The sequence below is a fragment of the Myotis myotis genome, unplaced genomic scaffold (assembly GCF_014108235.1).
Source record: "Myotis myotis isolate mMyoMyo1 unplaced genomic scaffold, mMyoMyo1.p scaffold_m19_p_12, whole genome shotgun sequence".
NCBI classification, from domain to species: Eukaryota; Metazoa; Chordata; class Mammalia; order Chiroptera; family Vespertilionidae; genus Myotis; species Myotis myotis.
The window spans coordinates 14,009,802-14,027,968 of NW_023416316.1; the positions used below are offsets into that span (position 1 = coordinate 14,009,802).

The 18,167-nt window shown below is 38.1% G+C and overlaps 1 protein-coding gene across 1 annotated transcript; it reads right to left on the reverse strand.

The window, feature by feature from the left end:
- Positions 1 to 4,769: 4,769 nt before the first annotated feature.
- Positions 4,770 to 16,537, reverse strand: LOC118667678 (N-acetyllactosaminide alpha-1,3-galactosyltransferase-like 1). Its single transcript, XM_036331467.1, has 4 exons — positions 16,464 to 16,537; positions 14,805 to 14,852; positions 5,891 to 6,028; positions 4,770 to 5,461 (listed from the first exon to the last, which is right to left on the reverse strand). Exons 1-4 carry the CDS (start codon positions 16,535 to 16,537, stop codon positions 4,798 to 4,800), a joined length of 924 nt encoding a protein of 307 aa, XP_036187360.1. The 3' UTR covers positions 4,770 to 4,797.
- Positions 16,538 to 18,167: the final 1,630 nt, after the last annotated feature.

Consider the following 18,167-nt stretch of genomic DNA (forward strand, 5'->3'; position numbering starts at 1 on the left):
CTGTCAGCTGATTTCTCAACAGAAACTTTGCAGGCCAGAAGGGAGTGGCAAGAAATATTCAAAATGATGAATAGCAAGAACCTACAACCAAGATTACTTTATCTAGCAAAGCTATCATTCAGAATTGAAGGTCAGAGAAAGAGCTTCACAGATAAGAAAAAACTAAAGGAGTTCATCACCACCAAACCAGTATTATATGAAATGCTGAAAGGTATCCTTTAAGAAGAGGAAGAAGAAGAAAAAGGTAAAGATACAAATTATGAACAAATACACATCTATCACCAAGTGAATCTAAAAATCAAGTGAATAATCTGATGAACAGAATAAACTGGTGAATATAATAGAATCAGGGGCATAGAAAGGGAGTGGACTGACTATTCTCGGGGGCAGGAGGGGTGTGGGGGGTGCGGGAAGAGACTGGACAAAAATCGTACACCTATGGATGAGGACAGTGAGGGGGGTACGGGCAGAGGGTGGGGTGGGAACTGGGTGGAGGGGAGCTATGGGGGGGAAAAAAGAGGAACAACTGTAATAATCTGAACAATAAAGATTTAATAAAAAAAGTATAGTATAAGAAATATAGTCAATAATTCTGTAATAAATATATATGGTGGCAGGTGGGTACTAGATTTATAGGACTGAACACTTAACACATTTCGTTCCGCTCAGGAGTTTTCTCGTGTTTCGCACACCATCTCTTAAGGACCGCTCACGAGTGTTCTCGTTTTTCACGCCCATGGAAAAAGGAGCGAATCTAGATACTTATGTAAATTTTGTTTGGTCCCTCTTCATAAAGGAAAATGTTTTACGCAGTACCATACATTAAAAAAGTACTAGGACTGGAAGTATTAGCCATTGCAATTAGGCAAGAAGAAGAAATAAAAGGCATCCAAATTGGAAAAGAGGAAGTAAAACTGTCCTAATTTGCAGATGACATGATATTATACATACAAAACCCTAGAGACTCCATCAAAAAGCTACTAGACCTAATACATGAATTTGGCAATGTAGCAGGATACAAAATTAACCCCAAGAAATCTGAGGCATTTCTATACACCAATAGTGAACTTTCAGAAAGAGAGATTATAAAAACAATCCCATTCACCATCGCACCAAAAAAATTAAGCTACCTAGGAATAAACTTAACTAAAGAGGTAAAAGACCTCTACTCAGAAAACTACAGGACGTTGAAAAAAGAGATAGAGGAAGACATAACCAGATGGAAGAACATACCGTGTTCATGGATTGGTAGAATCAACATCATTAAAATGTCCATACTACCCAAAGCAATCTATAAATTCAACGCACTTCCCATTAAAATACCAACGGCATACTTCACAGATCTAGAACGAACTCTCCAAAAATTCATCTGGAATAAAAAAAGACCCCGAATAGCTGCAGCAATCCTGAGAAAGAACAAAGTAGGTGGGATCTCAATACCAGATATCAAGATGTATTACAAAGCCACTGTTCTCAAAACTGCCTGGTACTGGCACAAGAACAGGCATATAGATCAATGGAATAGAATAGAGAGCCCAGAAATCGGCCCGAACCAATATGCTCAATTAATATTTGACAAAGGAGGCAAGAACATACAATGGAGCCAAGATAGTCTCTTCAATAAATGGTGTTGGGAAAATTGGACAGGTATATGCAAGAAAATGAAACTAGATCACCAACTTACACCATATACAAAAATAAACTCAAAATGGATAAAGGACTTAAATATACGACAGGAAACCATACAAATACTAGAAAAATCCAAAGGCAACAAAATCTCAGGCATATGCCGAAGCAATTTCTTCACTGATACAGCTCCTAGGGCACTTGAAACTAAAGAGTAAATGAACAAATGGGACTACATCAAAATAAAAAGCTTCTGCACAGCAAAAGAAACCATCAACAAAACAACGAGAAAACCCACTGCGTGGGAAAACATATTTGCCAATGTCATATCTGATAAGGGCCTAATCTCCAAAATTTATAGGGAACTCATACAACTTAACAAAAGGAAGATAAACAATCCAATCAAAAAATGGGCAAAGGACATAAATAGACACCTTTCAAAAGAGGACATTCAGAAAGCCAAGAGACATATGAAAACATGCTCAAAGTCACTAATCATCCAAGAAATGCAAATCAAAACAACAATGAGGTACCATCTCACACCTGTCAGACTGGCTATCATCAACAAATCAACAAACGACAAGTGCTGGAGAGGATGTGGAGAAAAAGGAACACTTGTGCACTGCTGCTGGGAACGCAGACTGGTGCAGCCACTATGGAAGACAGAAATTAAGCATACACTGACTGAAATAAAGAATATTATACAGACTCCCAACAGCAGACTAGAGGATCGCAAGAATCAAGTCAAAGATTTGAAATATGAAGAAGCAAAAAACACCCATCTGGAAAAGCAAAACGAAAAAAGAATCCAAAAATATAAAGATAGTGTAAGGAACCTCTGGGACAACTTTAAATGTACCAGCATTTGAATTATCGGGGTGCCAGAAGAGAGAGAGCAAGATACTGAAAGCCTATTAGAAGAAATCATGACAGAAAACTTCCCCTACCTGATGATAGAAATAGACTTACAGGTCCAGGAAGCGAAGAGAACCCCAAACAAGAGGAATCCAAAGAGGACCACACCAAGACACATCATAATTAAAATGCCAAGAGCAAAAGACAAAGAGAGAATCTTAAAAGCAGCAAGAGAAAAACAGTTAGTTACCTACAAGGGTGTACCCATACGACTGTCAGCTGATTTCTCAACAGAAACTTTGCAGGCCAGAAGGGAGTGGCAAGAAATATTCAAAGTGATGAACAGCAAGAACCTACAACCAAGATTACTCTACCCAGCAAAGCTATCATGTAGAATTGAAGTTCAGATAAAGAGCTTCACAGACAAGAAAAAGCTAAAGGAGTTCATCACCACCAAACCAGGATTATATGAAATGCTGAAGGATATTCTTTAAGAAGAGGAAGAAAAAGAAAAAGGTAAAGATAAAATTTATGAACAACAAAGTGACAACAAATAAATACCTATCAACAGGTGAACCTAAAAATTAAGTCATGCTGCAAAAAAAATCTTTCCAGCTTCCATCCACTGACTGCTTACTTCCAAAACCACTCCCACAATTTTAGGTACTTTTTATGGCATCACCTCACTTTCAGGTATGAAATGTGTAATAATTATTAACTTAAAAAATTAACTTAAATCTTAGTAGCTTAAAACAACACACGTTTATTATCTGACAGTTTCTATGGGTCAAGAATATGGGTGTGGCTTATCTGGATCTTCTACTTCTGGGGATCTCACAAGGCTGCCATCAAGGTGTTGACTGAAGATGAGGTTTTATCTAAAGGCTCAGCTGGGGAAAGATCTGCTTCCAAAGTCACTTGGATGGTTGTTGGCAGTATTCAGTTCCTGGAAGGTTGTTGAACTGAGGAGATTCAGGTCCTTTCTGGCTGTTGGCTAATCACTGCCTTCAATTCCTTGCTATGAGGATCTCTCCAACATTTCAATTTGCTTCATCAAAGGCAGTGAGAAAGAGAGTCTGCTAGTATGACAGAAGTCACAATCTCATATAACCTAATCATGACAGTAACATCCCATCACCTTTGTCATAGTCTCATCTGAAGGCTCAGGTGAGGAAAGAGCTGCTTCCAACATCATTTACATGGTTGTTGGCAGAATTCAATTGGAGATAACTCTACATTCAGCTTACACCCAAGGTGGGTTGGGGGAGGGGGAGGGTAGATTACACAAGGACTTGAATGCCAGGGTAGGTGGATCACTAGGGGTCATTGTAAGGTCTGCCTGCTACAGTCATTATCAATATCCTTTATAATTTTAGTGTTTAATAGCAAGTAATACTTATCTTTTATAGAATACTTACTAAGCCTCAGTTTTCCTCCCATAAAAGAGGATTAAAATAATAACTTATTGTGACTTGAGACTCCAGTTTTTATGACTATGCCATAATTCATCACTAATTTATGGAAACACAGTCAATATGACTATATAAAGGTTCTTATAGAGGTGATTACTCCCTTTCCTAAACTACCATGACATTTTAATCATATCTTCCTTATGAATTTTAGCACTTCTACACTTGCAGAAGAGGTATTTATAGTTTTATTTCCCTTGCTAGACTATAGGCTTCCTGAGGGCAAATTATGTATTTTTTTAAAAAATAATTTCTATCCCTCCCTGACTGTACCTAGAAGAATATCATGGATTTCAGTAGATATCTATTTTTTAAAAAAATAAAATTCCTGTAGCATAAAAAAAATAAACTCAATATCTCTAACAGTAAAGTAAGATGCATATTTGGTAGAATACTCTAGTTCATCTACGTTCAATTAGATATATAGAGATCAAATGCTATTTGAGATTAGTCATAAGCAATATATATCACAATACTGAAAAACAGTAAATATTTAATGAGTGAGTGGATGAATATTTATCTTTTTTCTTGCATATATCCCTTTGACATTTTGTGGGTATCTATCTGTATTTTCAGAAATAGAGTCTGGGTGTATGTCTTCATAAAACATTCATTTTATACCTCCAAAAATATTTCCACATTATTTATAATATGTAGATAATAACATTACTGTGCACTAACATTTAATTAACCATTTGTTCAGCATAGGTAGATTTAAAATTATAAGGAGAAAACAAATTATTTTGAAAGATCACACATTTTGTTAAAACACTGAAAATTTTAATGTTTTATTTTTAAGTAATTATTATGATTCACTTATTAACCCATAAAGCTAATGATATAACAATCAAATCCCGGTTGACTGCCATGCTATCTTAACATGTTTAATTTGTGGAGGAGTTCTAAAAGTTGGATCCCAATTGTATTCTGGTGATAACAACTTAGTAGGCTTATTGACAAAAAAATACTTGTTTAGGTGGCGTTCGTATGTGCTGCTAAGTTCATTTTCAATGTCATGAATTACTCCTTTTTGATATTCTGCAGTGAAGGTTAAAACCTCATGAGGTGTGCCACCAAAAATTGCACTATGATAATAGAAATCTCCCTTTCCAAAAGGGATGAAAGCCGCTGATTTAGGTCTTCTCTCATAAGGGAATTTTTTAACATTCTCAAAATACCACCATGCATGAAGTAGAGCTACAGATTTGCCCAGGGTTTCCACTCCAAAGTTACTCTTGAAGATCTGGTTTATACTCATACTGAAGAGAAAGTCAACTTCATACTGGATGTGTTCTATGATGTACGCATTTAAGTTCTTCATGTGTAGGACATTAAAGTCTTCCCAGAACTTTTCTTTTAATATAGGCAATACTTTAAATGTTCGAAGGGGACCTAACTCTATGGGAGGTACGGAGAACTCGTCCATCAAGATATAAAAGATAACATTGTAGCCAATCATAAAGTGCTTATTAGCAGATTGGATGAACTGTTTCAGATACTGTCCTGTAAACCTGTAAAACATGAAAAAAACGAACACAGGAAAAACTTATTTTGCTAAAAATCATCAGGTGAACACATCATTTAAACATGCTGTCGTTATTTATGTCATTATTGCTAAAGAACTGCCAGTAAGTAAGGATAGAGAAGTTGGGTCTGTATCTTAAGTCTATTGGTTAGTGAAAGAGAATGTAGTGATTTGGGGGCCTGAGAAGAACTACAAAGTTTGTTGTGAAGAAAGAAAAAGAGAGCTAAATGAATATTAATGAAAAGATTTCCAAGTAGTGTCAACGACTCAGCCACAGTTGGAGAAAATAGGTACAATAAATAAATAGACATACAGGCCAGCCAGGAATAATGATTGGGGTTAATTATGAGTAGCTCTTTGAGTGCTTATCTACACTTTTCCAAAATAAAAAAGGATGAATATTAGTAGCACCTACTTTCTAGTAGACCATACAACCAGGCCTATGGTAATGTTCAGTCTTTTATAATATTTTTCCAGGACCTGTCTATTGTAAGTTTCTTCCCATATGACTGGAGCGAGCCAGTCAGTTGTTGTTATTACATCAGGACGTTTTCTGTTGAACAAACAAGAAACAAATGATCAGATTCAACTTAATTATGATAGCAGAAGTTATTGTCCAAGTGAATATGCTAATTATTATAAGGTACTTACTATGTGCCAGGCACCATTATTTAGTACTTTGCATTACTCATTTAACCCTTGCAATGTCTTATAAGTGATATTATTATCCGTTTTTCATATGGGGAAACTTGGGCACAGATTGGTTAATAAATGGCAGAATCAGAATTCAAGATCAGCTAGTTTGGCTACAGAATCTGTGCTTACTCATTATACCATATTGCCTTTTGAGCACAGGAATTTTTTCTTTGAGCTCTGACTGCTGTTTAAACTTAAGTAGCCCAGGGTTTGAATATTTCTCTAATTACTAGCTAAAGCAGACAGCACCACTGTCTCCTTATGTTTTTCCCGTCCCCTTCTCCTTTTTCTTTTCCTCCTTCCTCTTTTCCTTGAAGCTATAGAGCACTCTCTTTTCACCTTTTCCCTAATGCTTTAGGCCCATCAATAAAATTGTAAGAAAATAAAAAGTCCAGAAAAGGGAGGATGACATTAGATTTGCTTCTAATAATAACAATGTGACAGCAGAAGTAGCAGCATTAATAGTAATAGTTTTGCTGGAATCAGGGTATTAAACTACTGAAGCAAATTTGAACTTCATTTTGGAAGGAAATGCATACCAGGTGAGAAGCCAGTTTGCTATTGATAATTGCAGGTTTTATTACAAATCCAGACCCAGACAAGAGTAGGATTTGATAACACTTAATAGTATTTTAATAATAATATACAGTAGTCCCCTCTTATCTGCAGGGCACACATTCTAAGACCCCAGTGGATGCCAGAAACTGCAGATAATACTGAACCCTATATATTACTATGGTGGGTGTTTTTTTTTTAACTGATGGGTGGGTAGCACGAACAGAGTTCATACGTTGGATAAAGGGATGTAGCATCCTGGGCAGGATGGAGCAGATCAGCTCAAGATTGTGCTAGTCAGAATGGCATACAATTTAAAACTTATGAATTGATTATTTCTGGAATTTTCCATTTCATGTTTTTAGACCACAGTTGACCATTCATAACTAAAACTGGGGAAAGCTAAACTGCAGGTAAGGAGAGACTACTGTAATAAAATCTTCAAAGGTACCTCCTATTATTGTTATAGGGATTTCTTTAACTTATATATTTATTTGTATACATTTATTTTTAAACTCTTCTTATACTTAGAATTTATAGTTATATATTTCTGTTTGACTCACAAGTCTTAAACTCTACCTTAAAACTGGCCAGGTGTATCCTTGCCACAGTGATGGTGCTTAGAAGTTATGTACATTGCAGATACTAATCAATATCTATTTGAGAAGATGAAAGGGTTTGAAGATTATCTCTCTTCCCTCATTAGATCAGATTAATGATTTGCTTCCAGAGTGGAAGAAAAAGTCTCTGAAAGCAAAGGCAATTATAAACCTGTGTTTACCCTTATCGGTGATAACATTGGCAAATATGTTCTCCTATGCAGTGGGCTTTCTTGTTGTTTTGTTGATGGTTTCTTTTGCTGTGCAGAAGCTTTTTATTTTGATGTAGTCACAGTTGTTTATTTTCTCTTTAGTTTCCAATGCTCTAGGAGCAGTATCAGTGAAGAAATTGCTTCAGCATATGTCTGAGATTTTGTTGCCTTTGGATTCCTCTAGTATTTTTATGGTTTCCCATCTTACATTTAAGTCCTTTATCCATTTTGAGTTTATTTTTGTATATGGTGTAAGTTGGTGGTCTAGTTTCATTTTTTTTTGCATCAACCTGTCCAATTTTCCTAGCACCATTTATTGAAGAAACTGTCTTGACTCCATTGTATGTTCTTACCTCCTTTGTCAGATATTAATTGAGCATATTAGTTCAGGTAGAATCTCCGACATTTATAGGGAACTCATACAATTTAACAAAGGAAGATAAACAGTCCAATCAAAAAATGGGCAAAGGCCCTAAATAGATACTTTTCAAAAGAGGACATTCAGCCAAGAGACATATTTAAACATGCTCAAAGTCACTAATCATCTGAGAGATGCAAATCAAACAACAATGAGGTATCATCTTATACCTGTCAGAATGGCTATCATCAACAAATCAACAAACGACAAGTGCTGGAGAGGGAGGATGCGGAGAAAAGGGAACACTTGTGCACTGCTGGTGGGAATGCAGACTGGTGCAGCCACTATGGAAGACAGTATGGAGTTTCCTCAAAAAAGTCAAAAATGGAACTCCCATTTGACCCAGTGATCCCACTTCCAGGAATTTATCCCAAGAAACCAGAAACCAATCAGAAAGGATATATGCATCCCTGTATTCATAGCAGCACAATTTACCATAGCGAAGATCTGGAAATAGCCTAAGTGCCCATCAGCAGGTGAATGGATTAGAAAACTGTGGTACATCTACACAATGGAATACTACGCTGCTGTAAAAAAGGAGGAATTCTTACCATTTGCAACGGCATGGATGGAACTGGAGAGCATTATGCTAAGTGAAATAAGCCAGTCAATGAAAGAAAAATACCACATGATCTCACTCATTTATGGATAATAAAGACCATTATGCCCTAACCGGTTTGGCTCAGTGGATAGAGCGTCAGCCTGCGGACTCAAGGGTCCCAGGTTCGATTCCGGTCAAGGGCATGTACTTTGGTTGCGGGCACATCCCCAGTGGGGAGTGTGCAGGAGGCAGCTGATCGGTGTTTCTCTCTCATCGATGTTTCTAACTCTCTATCCCTCTCCCTTCCTCCCTGTAAAAAATCAATAAAATATATATTTAAAAAAAAAATAAAGACCATTATAAACTGATGAACAAAAATAGATACAGAGGCAGAGCAGCATCAAACAGACTGTCAAACTACAGCGGGAAGGCCGGGGAGGGTTGGGTGGCGGGAGGGGAGGTAAGAGATCAACCGAAGGACTTGTATGCATGCATATAAGCATAACCAATGGACACAAGACACTGGGGCGTAGGGGAGGCCAGGGGAATGTCAAGGGGCTGGGTGGGGAAGGAAACATATGTAATACTCTTTTTCATACTTTAAGCAATAAAAACAAACAAACAAAAAAAACCCTGTGTTTAGAACTTATTTGATAAATAGAAGAGGAAGAAATAGAAGAGACTGAGAGTCATTAGATTTAAATGTTAGCCAGAAGACATGCTCTGCAAAAGAGGCTCTCAGAAATCAGGTGGACAAGATGACCTATCCTTTCGATGCCTTGCTTAGCCTCTCTGTAGCTGGCTTAGTGTCTGTGTACCAAAGTGGCTCCAGCTACTTGGAGTCCAAGGAGATTACGCATGGGCTCAATGACACAGACATCCCCTTACTAAGACTGAGCTATTAGCCAGTGCTGCCAGCAGCAGGGGCCAACTCTGACCCTACAATAGGACACCGTTTCTGAGGGGGACCAGCCATCCAAGTGATGGCTGCTTGATTATATTAGACTCCACCATGAAAGGGCCAGCATCTTTTCCTCCAGGGAATGTTTCATGTTCTGGGTAGGGATTTGCTCTCCCTGCCTACAAATCTGACAGCTTTGTTGACTTGCAGAATACCTTATTCATTGCTATTGTATCACACATAATATTGCCTCCACCCAAGGTACATATTTTATGGTGAAAGTAGTGTGGCAGGTGGCTCACTTCCATGAAGCTATCTGGTCTGACTATGTGCATCACTGTCCGGCGGTAGCTGACCTGGTAGAAACTGGAATGGCCAGGAAAAGTCTCAGTTTCAGTGTTAGTTCAGAGATAATTTCCTGAAACATTGAGGTACTGTTCTATAATACACCATTAATGCTTTGAATTAATTAACAATGTGAGATACCATTTCTTCCAAAGGTATTTACAATCTATAAAGCAAGGTGGTGGTGGGGATGTTCCTGCTTATGATCATATCTGATAAGTCACATATAGAGTGTTTACTTTCCATTGTTGTGACTTTAGGTTCAGTGGGTTTAGAGTTCCTAGTTCCCAATGGAGGAGTCCTTCTTCTAGGCCCTAGAATCTAGGGAATAAGTCATGGTTTTTTGAACCTGATAGCAGGTCACTTGGAGCTAACAGGCAGAACATGGCATTATTGCACTGGCTGGTGTGGCTGATCTTCATCACCAAGGAGATATTAAGGTGCAGTTGCATAATGTTGGCAAGGAGGGCTACATATAGAACCCAAGGGATTCTCTAGGGTACCCCTTAGTACTCCCATTTCTAGTAATAATAGTCAATGGGAAGTTGTGGCATTCAATAAGATGGGGCGTTAAGGGAATCAGACTCTTCAGGAATGGAAGTTTGGATCATCCTGTAAGGTACGAACTCGAAGGGGTTATCAGAGGATAAGGAAACCCGGAAGCAGTGATTATCAACTACTTCCTTGTATTACCAATCTCCTGAGTAGCTACAGAGGTAATATTGTAGCCATGATTTATTGTGTTAATTATTTTCTCCCCTTTCTCTGCCACCTTATATGAAGAATACTGGAGATGGCTAATGTTACCATTTAAGTTCTAGATGGGAATATGGCTGAATTGTCATCACCTTGATGATTCCCCGTAGCTGAAAGGACTTTGCATTTCTCCTGATTGGGGAACATGAGCTTTTTCATCTAAGTGAAGGTGGAGAAATGATGCTGAGTGGCAAAAATTATGGGTTGGGCTAGTTTTTCTCCATTTATCTTTTCTCTATCCACCCTCAGCAGTTCTCTACCTGGCTGTAACCTTTGGGAGCAGACTGATCACCCTAGGTCCCCTGCTGTATGGTTTTCAGTGGGTTCTGCTAATGGCAGGCACCAGCATAAGATCAGAGGGCAGAAAGAGAGGTTATATATTTTCCTACTCTCTCTCCCAGTTTTATTGTGATCTTGACAGTGACTGTGTCCATATGCAATGGCAACTTCGGTTGGCGACTATTTCATAGTTCCAGAAATCCCTGGTCTCCAGGGGCACCATTCCTTCACTTGTCCCTTTATAGGCCTAAGGTGGTTGGTCACAACTTCCTGCTGTGCAAGCCCCTTGGCATCTCCATATCCATTGTCAGATCTCTTAACCTTACCCAGATCTCTGCCAACAACCCTGTTATTAAAGTTACTTCATCTTACTTGAGTTGTTTCTTTCATACTTAGATAAAGTATCTGAGAAGCTTAAGAAACAGCTCATGAGGCCTGAGCAGAGGGTGTCCAGCAAGACACAAAGTGACCTGATTATGAAGTATATGCTTACAATGGAAATTGCTTGAAAGAAAGTACACAAATAAATGCTACAGTAGTATTAATCCTGTAGACTATCAGAGGTGTGACATAGAAGGAAGCACAATGATGACACAGGAAAATAATATATGTGACCTAATATATTCACATTCTTAGTAAAGGAAGAATTAAAATTAATTTCTAAAAAATATATCTTTATTGATTTCAGAGAGGAAGGGAGAGAGAGAGACAGACACATCAATGATGAGAGAGAATCACTGATTGGCTGACTCCTGCACTCCCCCAATAGGATCGAGCCTGCAACCCGGGCATGTGCCCTGACCAGGAATCAAACTGTGACCTCCTGGTTCATGAGTTGATGCTCAACCACTGAGCCATGCCGGCTGGGATAAAATGAATTTTAAATGATTTCAATGCTACAGGTATCACTAAGATTTGATGATATATGATTTATGATAATAATAAGGAAAAATATAATATGTCCAAAAAGTGTACCTGGAGAGAGAGGGTAGGGACTCTTTCTGTAAGTTAAGGCTATATTGACTTATGTCTAGGTCTAGCAAACTGAGCACGAGTATAAAAGGAGTAAGAAGTAGAAGTGATATATTGGAAAGAAATATACCATAAATTGTGCCCTTTTCTTTTTTCCTCTATATTTATATAATTCTATAAATAATATGTATGCAATATACACACATACATGTAAATATATATGTATCCAGACTTTTAAATCTTGTTTATTTTACAGTAATGAAATAATGCACACATTCCTGCACCTTGCTTTTCTCATTCAACACAACCTTATGGAAATCCTTCCAGGTGATCTGGACTAGTTCTTATTCATTCTTTTCAAGATGTTGGACAGTTTGTTTAGACATTTCCTTATGAATTGGTGTTCATGTTATTTCTGGGGTTCTTTTTAGCACTATGAAAAGTGATACTATAAACTTCCTTAATTTTATATCCTTATGTGTTGTCACTGTTATTTTTGCTGGATAGTCTCAGGAGTAGGATTGCTGTATATATGTATGTTCACTTTTAATACATGTTAATAGCTATAATACCTCACATTTCCATGAGCACTTTCCCTACACTATTAGACTGTAGCTTTTATTTTGATTAGAGAGAGAGAGATTTGTGTTCCACTTATTTTTGTGTTCAGCAAGTGGTTGATTCCTATATGTGTTCTGACAGGGATCAAACCCGCAACCTTGTTGTATTGGGATGATGCTCTAACCAACTGAGCTACCTGACCAAGGCTATCTTATGTTCTTTAGCATCATTTAAATTGTCCAAGTGAAGAGAAAAAGTCTGGAAATATGAATATTACCTAAAATAACTTAAAAGCAATCTTTAAAAAAAATTTTTATTGGTTACAGAGAGAAAGGGAGAGGGAGAGAGATAGAAATATCAATGATGAAAGAGAATCATTGATAGTCTGCTTCCTGCACACCACACTGGGGATTGAGCCTGCAACCGGGGCATGTGCCCTGACTGGGAATTGAACCCTGACTTCCTGGTTCATAGATCGTCGCTCAACCACTGGACTACACTGGCTGGGCTCAAAAGCAATCTTAAAGATTGTTGAAAAAGGATTACAGAACTGGCCCTTTCATTTTGGAAGCCAATTACAGGAAAAAAAAAAAAATAGACTGTAGCTTTAAAAAAAAAATCCAGTTTGATGGTATAATAACTCATTATTACTTTTTATTATATTTCTCTAATTTCCAGTGAATTTAAGCATCTTTTCATATGCTTGTTGGCTATCTCAATTTAAGCATCTTTTCATATGCTTGTTGGCTCTACTGCATCATATTTTTCCATAGAATTGTTAATTTTTTTCTCAGCAGTTTGTAAGAGTTCCTTATAGTTAGATAATTATTCTATTATCTATATTATAAAAAATTTTCCCCAGATGTTTTTCTCATCTATTAAATTTTGGTTCTTCTTAAACCAAATAAAAGTTTTTTAAATTTTATATAGTGATATATGTCTTTTAAAATTACGTTTCCAACATTAATTAAGATGTCCTTCTTACCTAGATTTTTACATGTTCTCTTACTGACTTTTTAATAAGAGAAACATGTTTATTTTTTACATTTAATCTTTTAGGAATTTATATATAGCATAGGATGGGGCTTCATGTTTTTCCCACTTAGATTGCCAGTAGTACCAGCATCATTTATGAAAGAATCCACCCTTTCCTCACTGATTTTTTTTTAGCCATAAATATTTATTTGAATAGAAAATTTCAATCCACCCCCCCCCAATGAATTAAATCTATAATGCATTTTATGAGTGTATTACAATGAATTTTGGTAATAAATTCTAGGAGCTCTGATAATGGGGAGGGAAGCTTCATAAGAGCCCTCTCAAGCATCTGGAGGACTAGGAGAAGACCTTTGTCTTTAGGAATTCTTTGTACTTAGTTCATAACTGTCCTCACTGATTTTTAAAATACCATCTTTATTATATATAAATTTTCACATAGTATTCTTGTGCTCTAATTCTGGATTTACTATTCTTCTGATCTATTCCATGTTGATTTGATCACAATGGTGTTAGAATATGTTTTTATATTTGTTAAGGCAAATTTCTCTTATTTTTCACACTTTATTTGGCTCTTCTGAGATATTTATTCTTTTATATTTACTTTAAGCTTATAGTTTTTTTCTTCTTTATTTTTTATTTTATTTTTTAAATATATTTTTCTTGATTTCCAAGAGGAAGGGAGAAGGAGATAGAAACATCAATGATGTGAGAGAAGCATTGATCAGCTGCCTCCTGCATGCCCTCTACTGGGGATCGAGTCCACCACCCGGGCATGTGCCCTTGATCAGAATCGAACCCAGGACCTTCCAGTCCATAGGCCAACACTCTATCCACTGAGCCAAACCAGCTAGGGCTAGTTTTTTCTTCTTAACGAGAACAAAAACTGAGCTTTCCCCCAGATATCTCAATATTGAAGAGATCATTTTATTTTTTAAACAAAAAGACAAGAGAGATCATTTTTCTTTCCCCTAATAAAACCAGGAATGTTAAACCAGATGATAGCTTTCTCATTCTGACCCTTAAATGCCTGACTCTTTATAAATAGACCCTCGTTTTGTACATAAAAGCCTTAAAGACAAGAACTCTAAGTCTTGGGAGCCTCTCAGAATAGCTACAATTTGATTATGGGGGAAAATTTTTCCTGTTAAAATTGAGTTATACTATTATTGTTATACTAGGAGCCCACCACGCGATTCGAAATCGTGCAGCGCCACCCACCCTTGAGTCGCCAGTCCAGCCCTGCCTCGCTCCCTGGGCCCTGCAGCAGGTGTGTCTACTGCTGTCCGGCCCTGCCTCCCTCTCTGGCCCTTAAAGCAGCTGCGCCGCTGCTGATCAGGCCCTCCCCCAGTGCAGGCGTGCAGAGGCCCCTGTCGCCCCGCCCCTGCCGCTGCACACGCAACCTCCTCCTGTCCGTTCAACCCATTACAGCGTCCCGGTTAATTAGCATATTTCTCTAATATATATATATATATATATCAGAATTTTTTGTCCTTACTTAGGAGTAAACCAGTCTGATAGCCGAGGTTCTTCTGCTTCATGATCCCTGGGTACAAAGAGAAAATCAAGTTAACAGTAACGCACTCATGCAGCAAACATATGTTGCATCTCTATAATATGACAGGCACTATTTGTTGCTGTTTTGGTAACTGTGAACATTTAGATCAGCTCCCACCCTCAGGAAGCTGATAAACTGGTGGGAAAGACAAGATTAAATAGATAATCATAGTACAGAGTGATAAGGGCTAATAGGGAAAAACAGATCTCCCTAAATTTGGGCTTAAGGGAAACCAGCTGGAAAAGAAATATATAAGCTGGGTCTAGGATAAGAACTAAAGAGGGATAGGGTGAAGAGGTCATGACCAAAGGCAGAAAGACAAGGAACAGTATGGTTCATGAATGGGGGACATATTTTAAAAATTAACAGAGAAGCTTGACTGGTGTAGCTCAGTGGTTGAGCACTGACCCATGAACCAGGAGATCACCATTCAATTCACCATCAGGGCACATGTCAGGGTTGCAGCTCGATCCCCAGTAGGGGCCGTGCAAGAGGCAGCCAGTCGATGACTCCTTTTCATCATTGATGTTTCTATCTCTCTCCCTTTCCCTTCCTCTCTGAAATAAATAAAAACATATTTTAAAAATTAACAGAGCAGGAAGAATAATGTATATTCAGGCAAAAATGCAGATTTAATTAATTCATTTATCAAACAGTAGCTTACTATGTGATAGATACTCTGTTATGCGTTGAAATGAGGGGGTTGAAGTAGGGGCTCAGATATTCATCTTTTTTTAAAAAATATATTTTATTGATTATTTTTTATTTATTTATTTTTTTACAGAGAGGAAGGGAGAGGGATAGAGAGTTAGAAACATCGATGAGAGAGAAACATCGATCAACTGCCTCCTGCACACCCCCTACTGGGGATGTGCCTGCAACCAAGGTACATGCCCTTGACCGGAATTGAACCCGGGACCCTTCAGTCCACAGGCCGATGCTCTATCCACTGAGCCAAACCGGTCAGGGCCAGATATTCATCTTTGATTTTCATTTAAAGAGGACCCACCTAAGGGTTTGTTGTACTTTTAAGCTAATTATTTAATTAGCAAGGTCATGAGGGAATTTCCCTTTTATAAACCAGGGATATTTTATAAAATAACTTTAAGCGATTTCTGCTTCCAGAAAGATGAAATAGTACTATTTTTCCCTATTACTATCACTAAGTATAGCTGAAACCCCTGAACATCATATATAAAGACTCTGAAAGGTGGAGAGAAGGCAGATCAGGTAGGTATCTTGGGACTCAAAGATTGACATGACAGTGAATTCCTTGGGTTTTCTGCCACATATATGCCAGATTGGATACTAGAGAAGCCAGCAACCCAGAAATGCCAATGGGCACAGACACAAAAAGAGCCCCAAGAAAAGCCTGCTCTTTACAGCTAAAGGACCAGGAAAATGGCAAGCTAGGAAGGATAGAACACTTTTAAACACCATTCACTGTACTCCAGCCCAATACCACAGAAAAACTGTCCATCCTTATAGCAAAGGCACGTAGAAAGCTCAGATTCCCATCCTCTATAGACTGTAATGAGGCTCCCTCACCTCCTCCCTGGTGTAGAGTTAGAGGAAGTTAGTAGGGGTTAGAACTCCCACCACTGCTCAGCAATTGTGGCCATCCTCCTGTGGTTGGTGTCAGCAGAGACCATGTAGGGAGCCTGAATTTCCATCCCTGCTATTAGTAACAAGGAGCTCCTCCCCAGGTTTCAACGGAGGCAGAGATGAGAACTTGAAATTTTACCCCTCAATTGACAGTAATGAGCAGGTGCTACCCATGTCCCAGCTTGAGCAGTATAAGAGGATGCCTGTGAAAATTCAATATTTAAGTGAGATACAGAGCCTCATAATACCCAAAATGTCCAGGTTTCAATAAAAATCACTTACTGCCCTAGCTGGTTTGGCTCGGTGGCTAGAGCATTGGCCTACGGACTGAAGGGTTCCAGGTTCAATTCCGGTCAAGGGCACATGCTCGGGTTGCGGGCTCAATCCCCAATAGGGGGTGTGCAGGAGGCAGCCGATCAGTGATTCTCTCTCATCATTGATGTTTCTCTCTCTCCCTCTCTCTTCCTCTCTGAAATCAATTAAAAAATTTATTTTAAAAAAATCACTTACTATATCAAGAATCAGGAAGTTTTCATACTAAGAATCAAGAAGATCTCTGAATGAGAAAGGACAGTCTGCAAATGCCATAACACAGTTGTTAGAATTATCTGACAAGGATTTTAAAGCAGCCATTGTAAAAATGCTTCATTGTGCAATTACAAACACTTGAAATAAATGAAAAAATAGAAAGTGACAGCAAAGATACAGAACGTCTTATCAAAGATATAGAAGATATAAAGAAGAACCAAATATAAATTTTAGAACTTAAAAAATACAATAACTGAAGTAAAAACTCAATGGGTAGGCTGAATAATAGCATAATGTAGAGAATGGAGGAGAGAATCAATTAACCTAAAGATAGAATAATAGAAATCACTCAGTCTGAACAACAGAGAAAAAGAATGGGAAAAAAAATTAACATAGCCTCAGGGAAATGTGGGACTATAACAAAAGATCATGCAATTGGAGTACCAGAAGGAGAAAAAAAAATGGGTGGGACTGAAAAAGTGATTTAAAAAATGGCTGAACACTCCCCATAATTTGATAAAAGACATCAACATACAGATTCAAAAAACTGAGTAAACAAACAGGGTAAACCTAAAGCACATGGTAGTTAAATTTCTTTTTTAAAATATATTTTATTGATTTCAGAGAGGGAGAGAGAGAGAGAGAGAAACATCAATGATGCGAGAGAATCATCAATCAGCTGCCTCCTGTACGCCCCACACTGGGGATGGAGCCCACAACCCGGCCATGTGCCCTGACCGGGAATCGAACCCTGACCTCCTGGTTTGTAGGTCGACGCTCAACCACTGAGCCATGCCGGCTGGAGGTGATAGTTAAATTTCTGAAAGTTAAAGAAAAAACTTTGAAAGCAGTCAGAGAGAGAAATGATTCACCTATAGGGGAAAAATAATTTGAATGAAAGTGGTGTTTCTCATCAGAAATCATGGACCCAAAAGGAAGTGGAGCAATATTTTCCACTGTAAGAAAAGAACTGTCAACCAAGATGCCTCTCAGCAGGTGAATAGTTATATAAACTTTGGTACATCCCTTTGTGGAATATTACCCAGCAATAAAAAGGTATGACCGCCCTAGCCCATTTGGCTCAGTGGATAGAGTGTTGGCCTGCGGACCAAAGGGTCCCGGGTTCAATTCCGGTCAAGGCCACGTACCTCAGTTGCAGGGCCTTGGTTG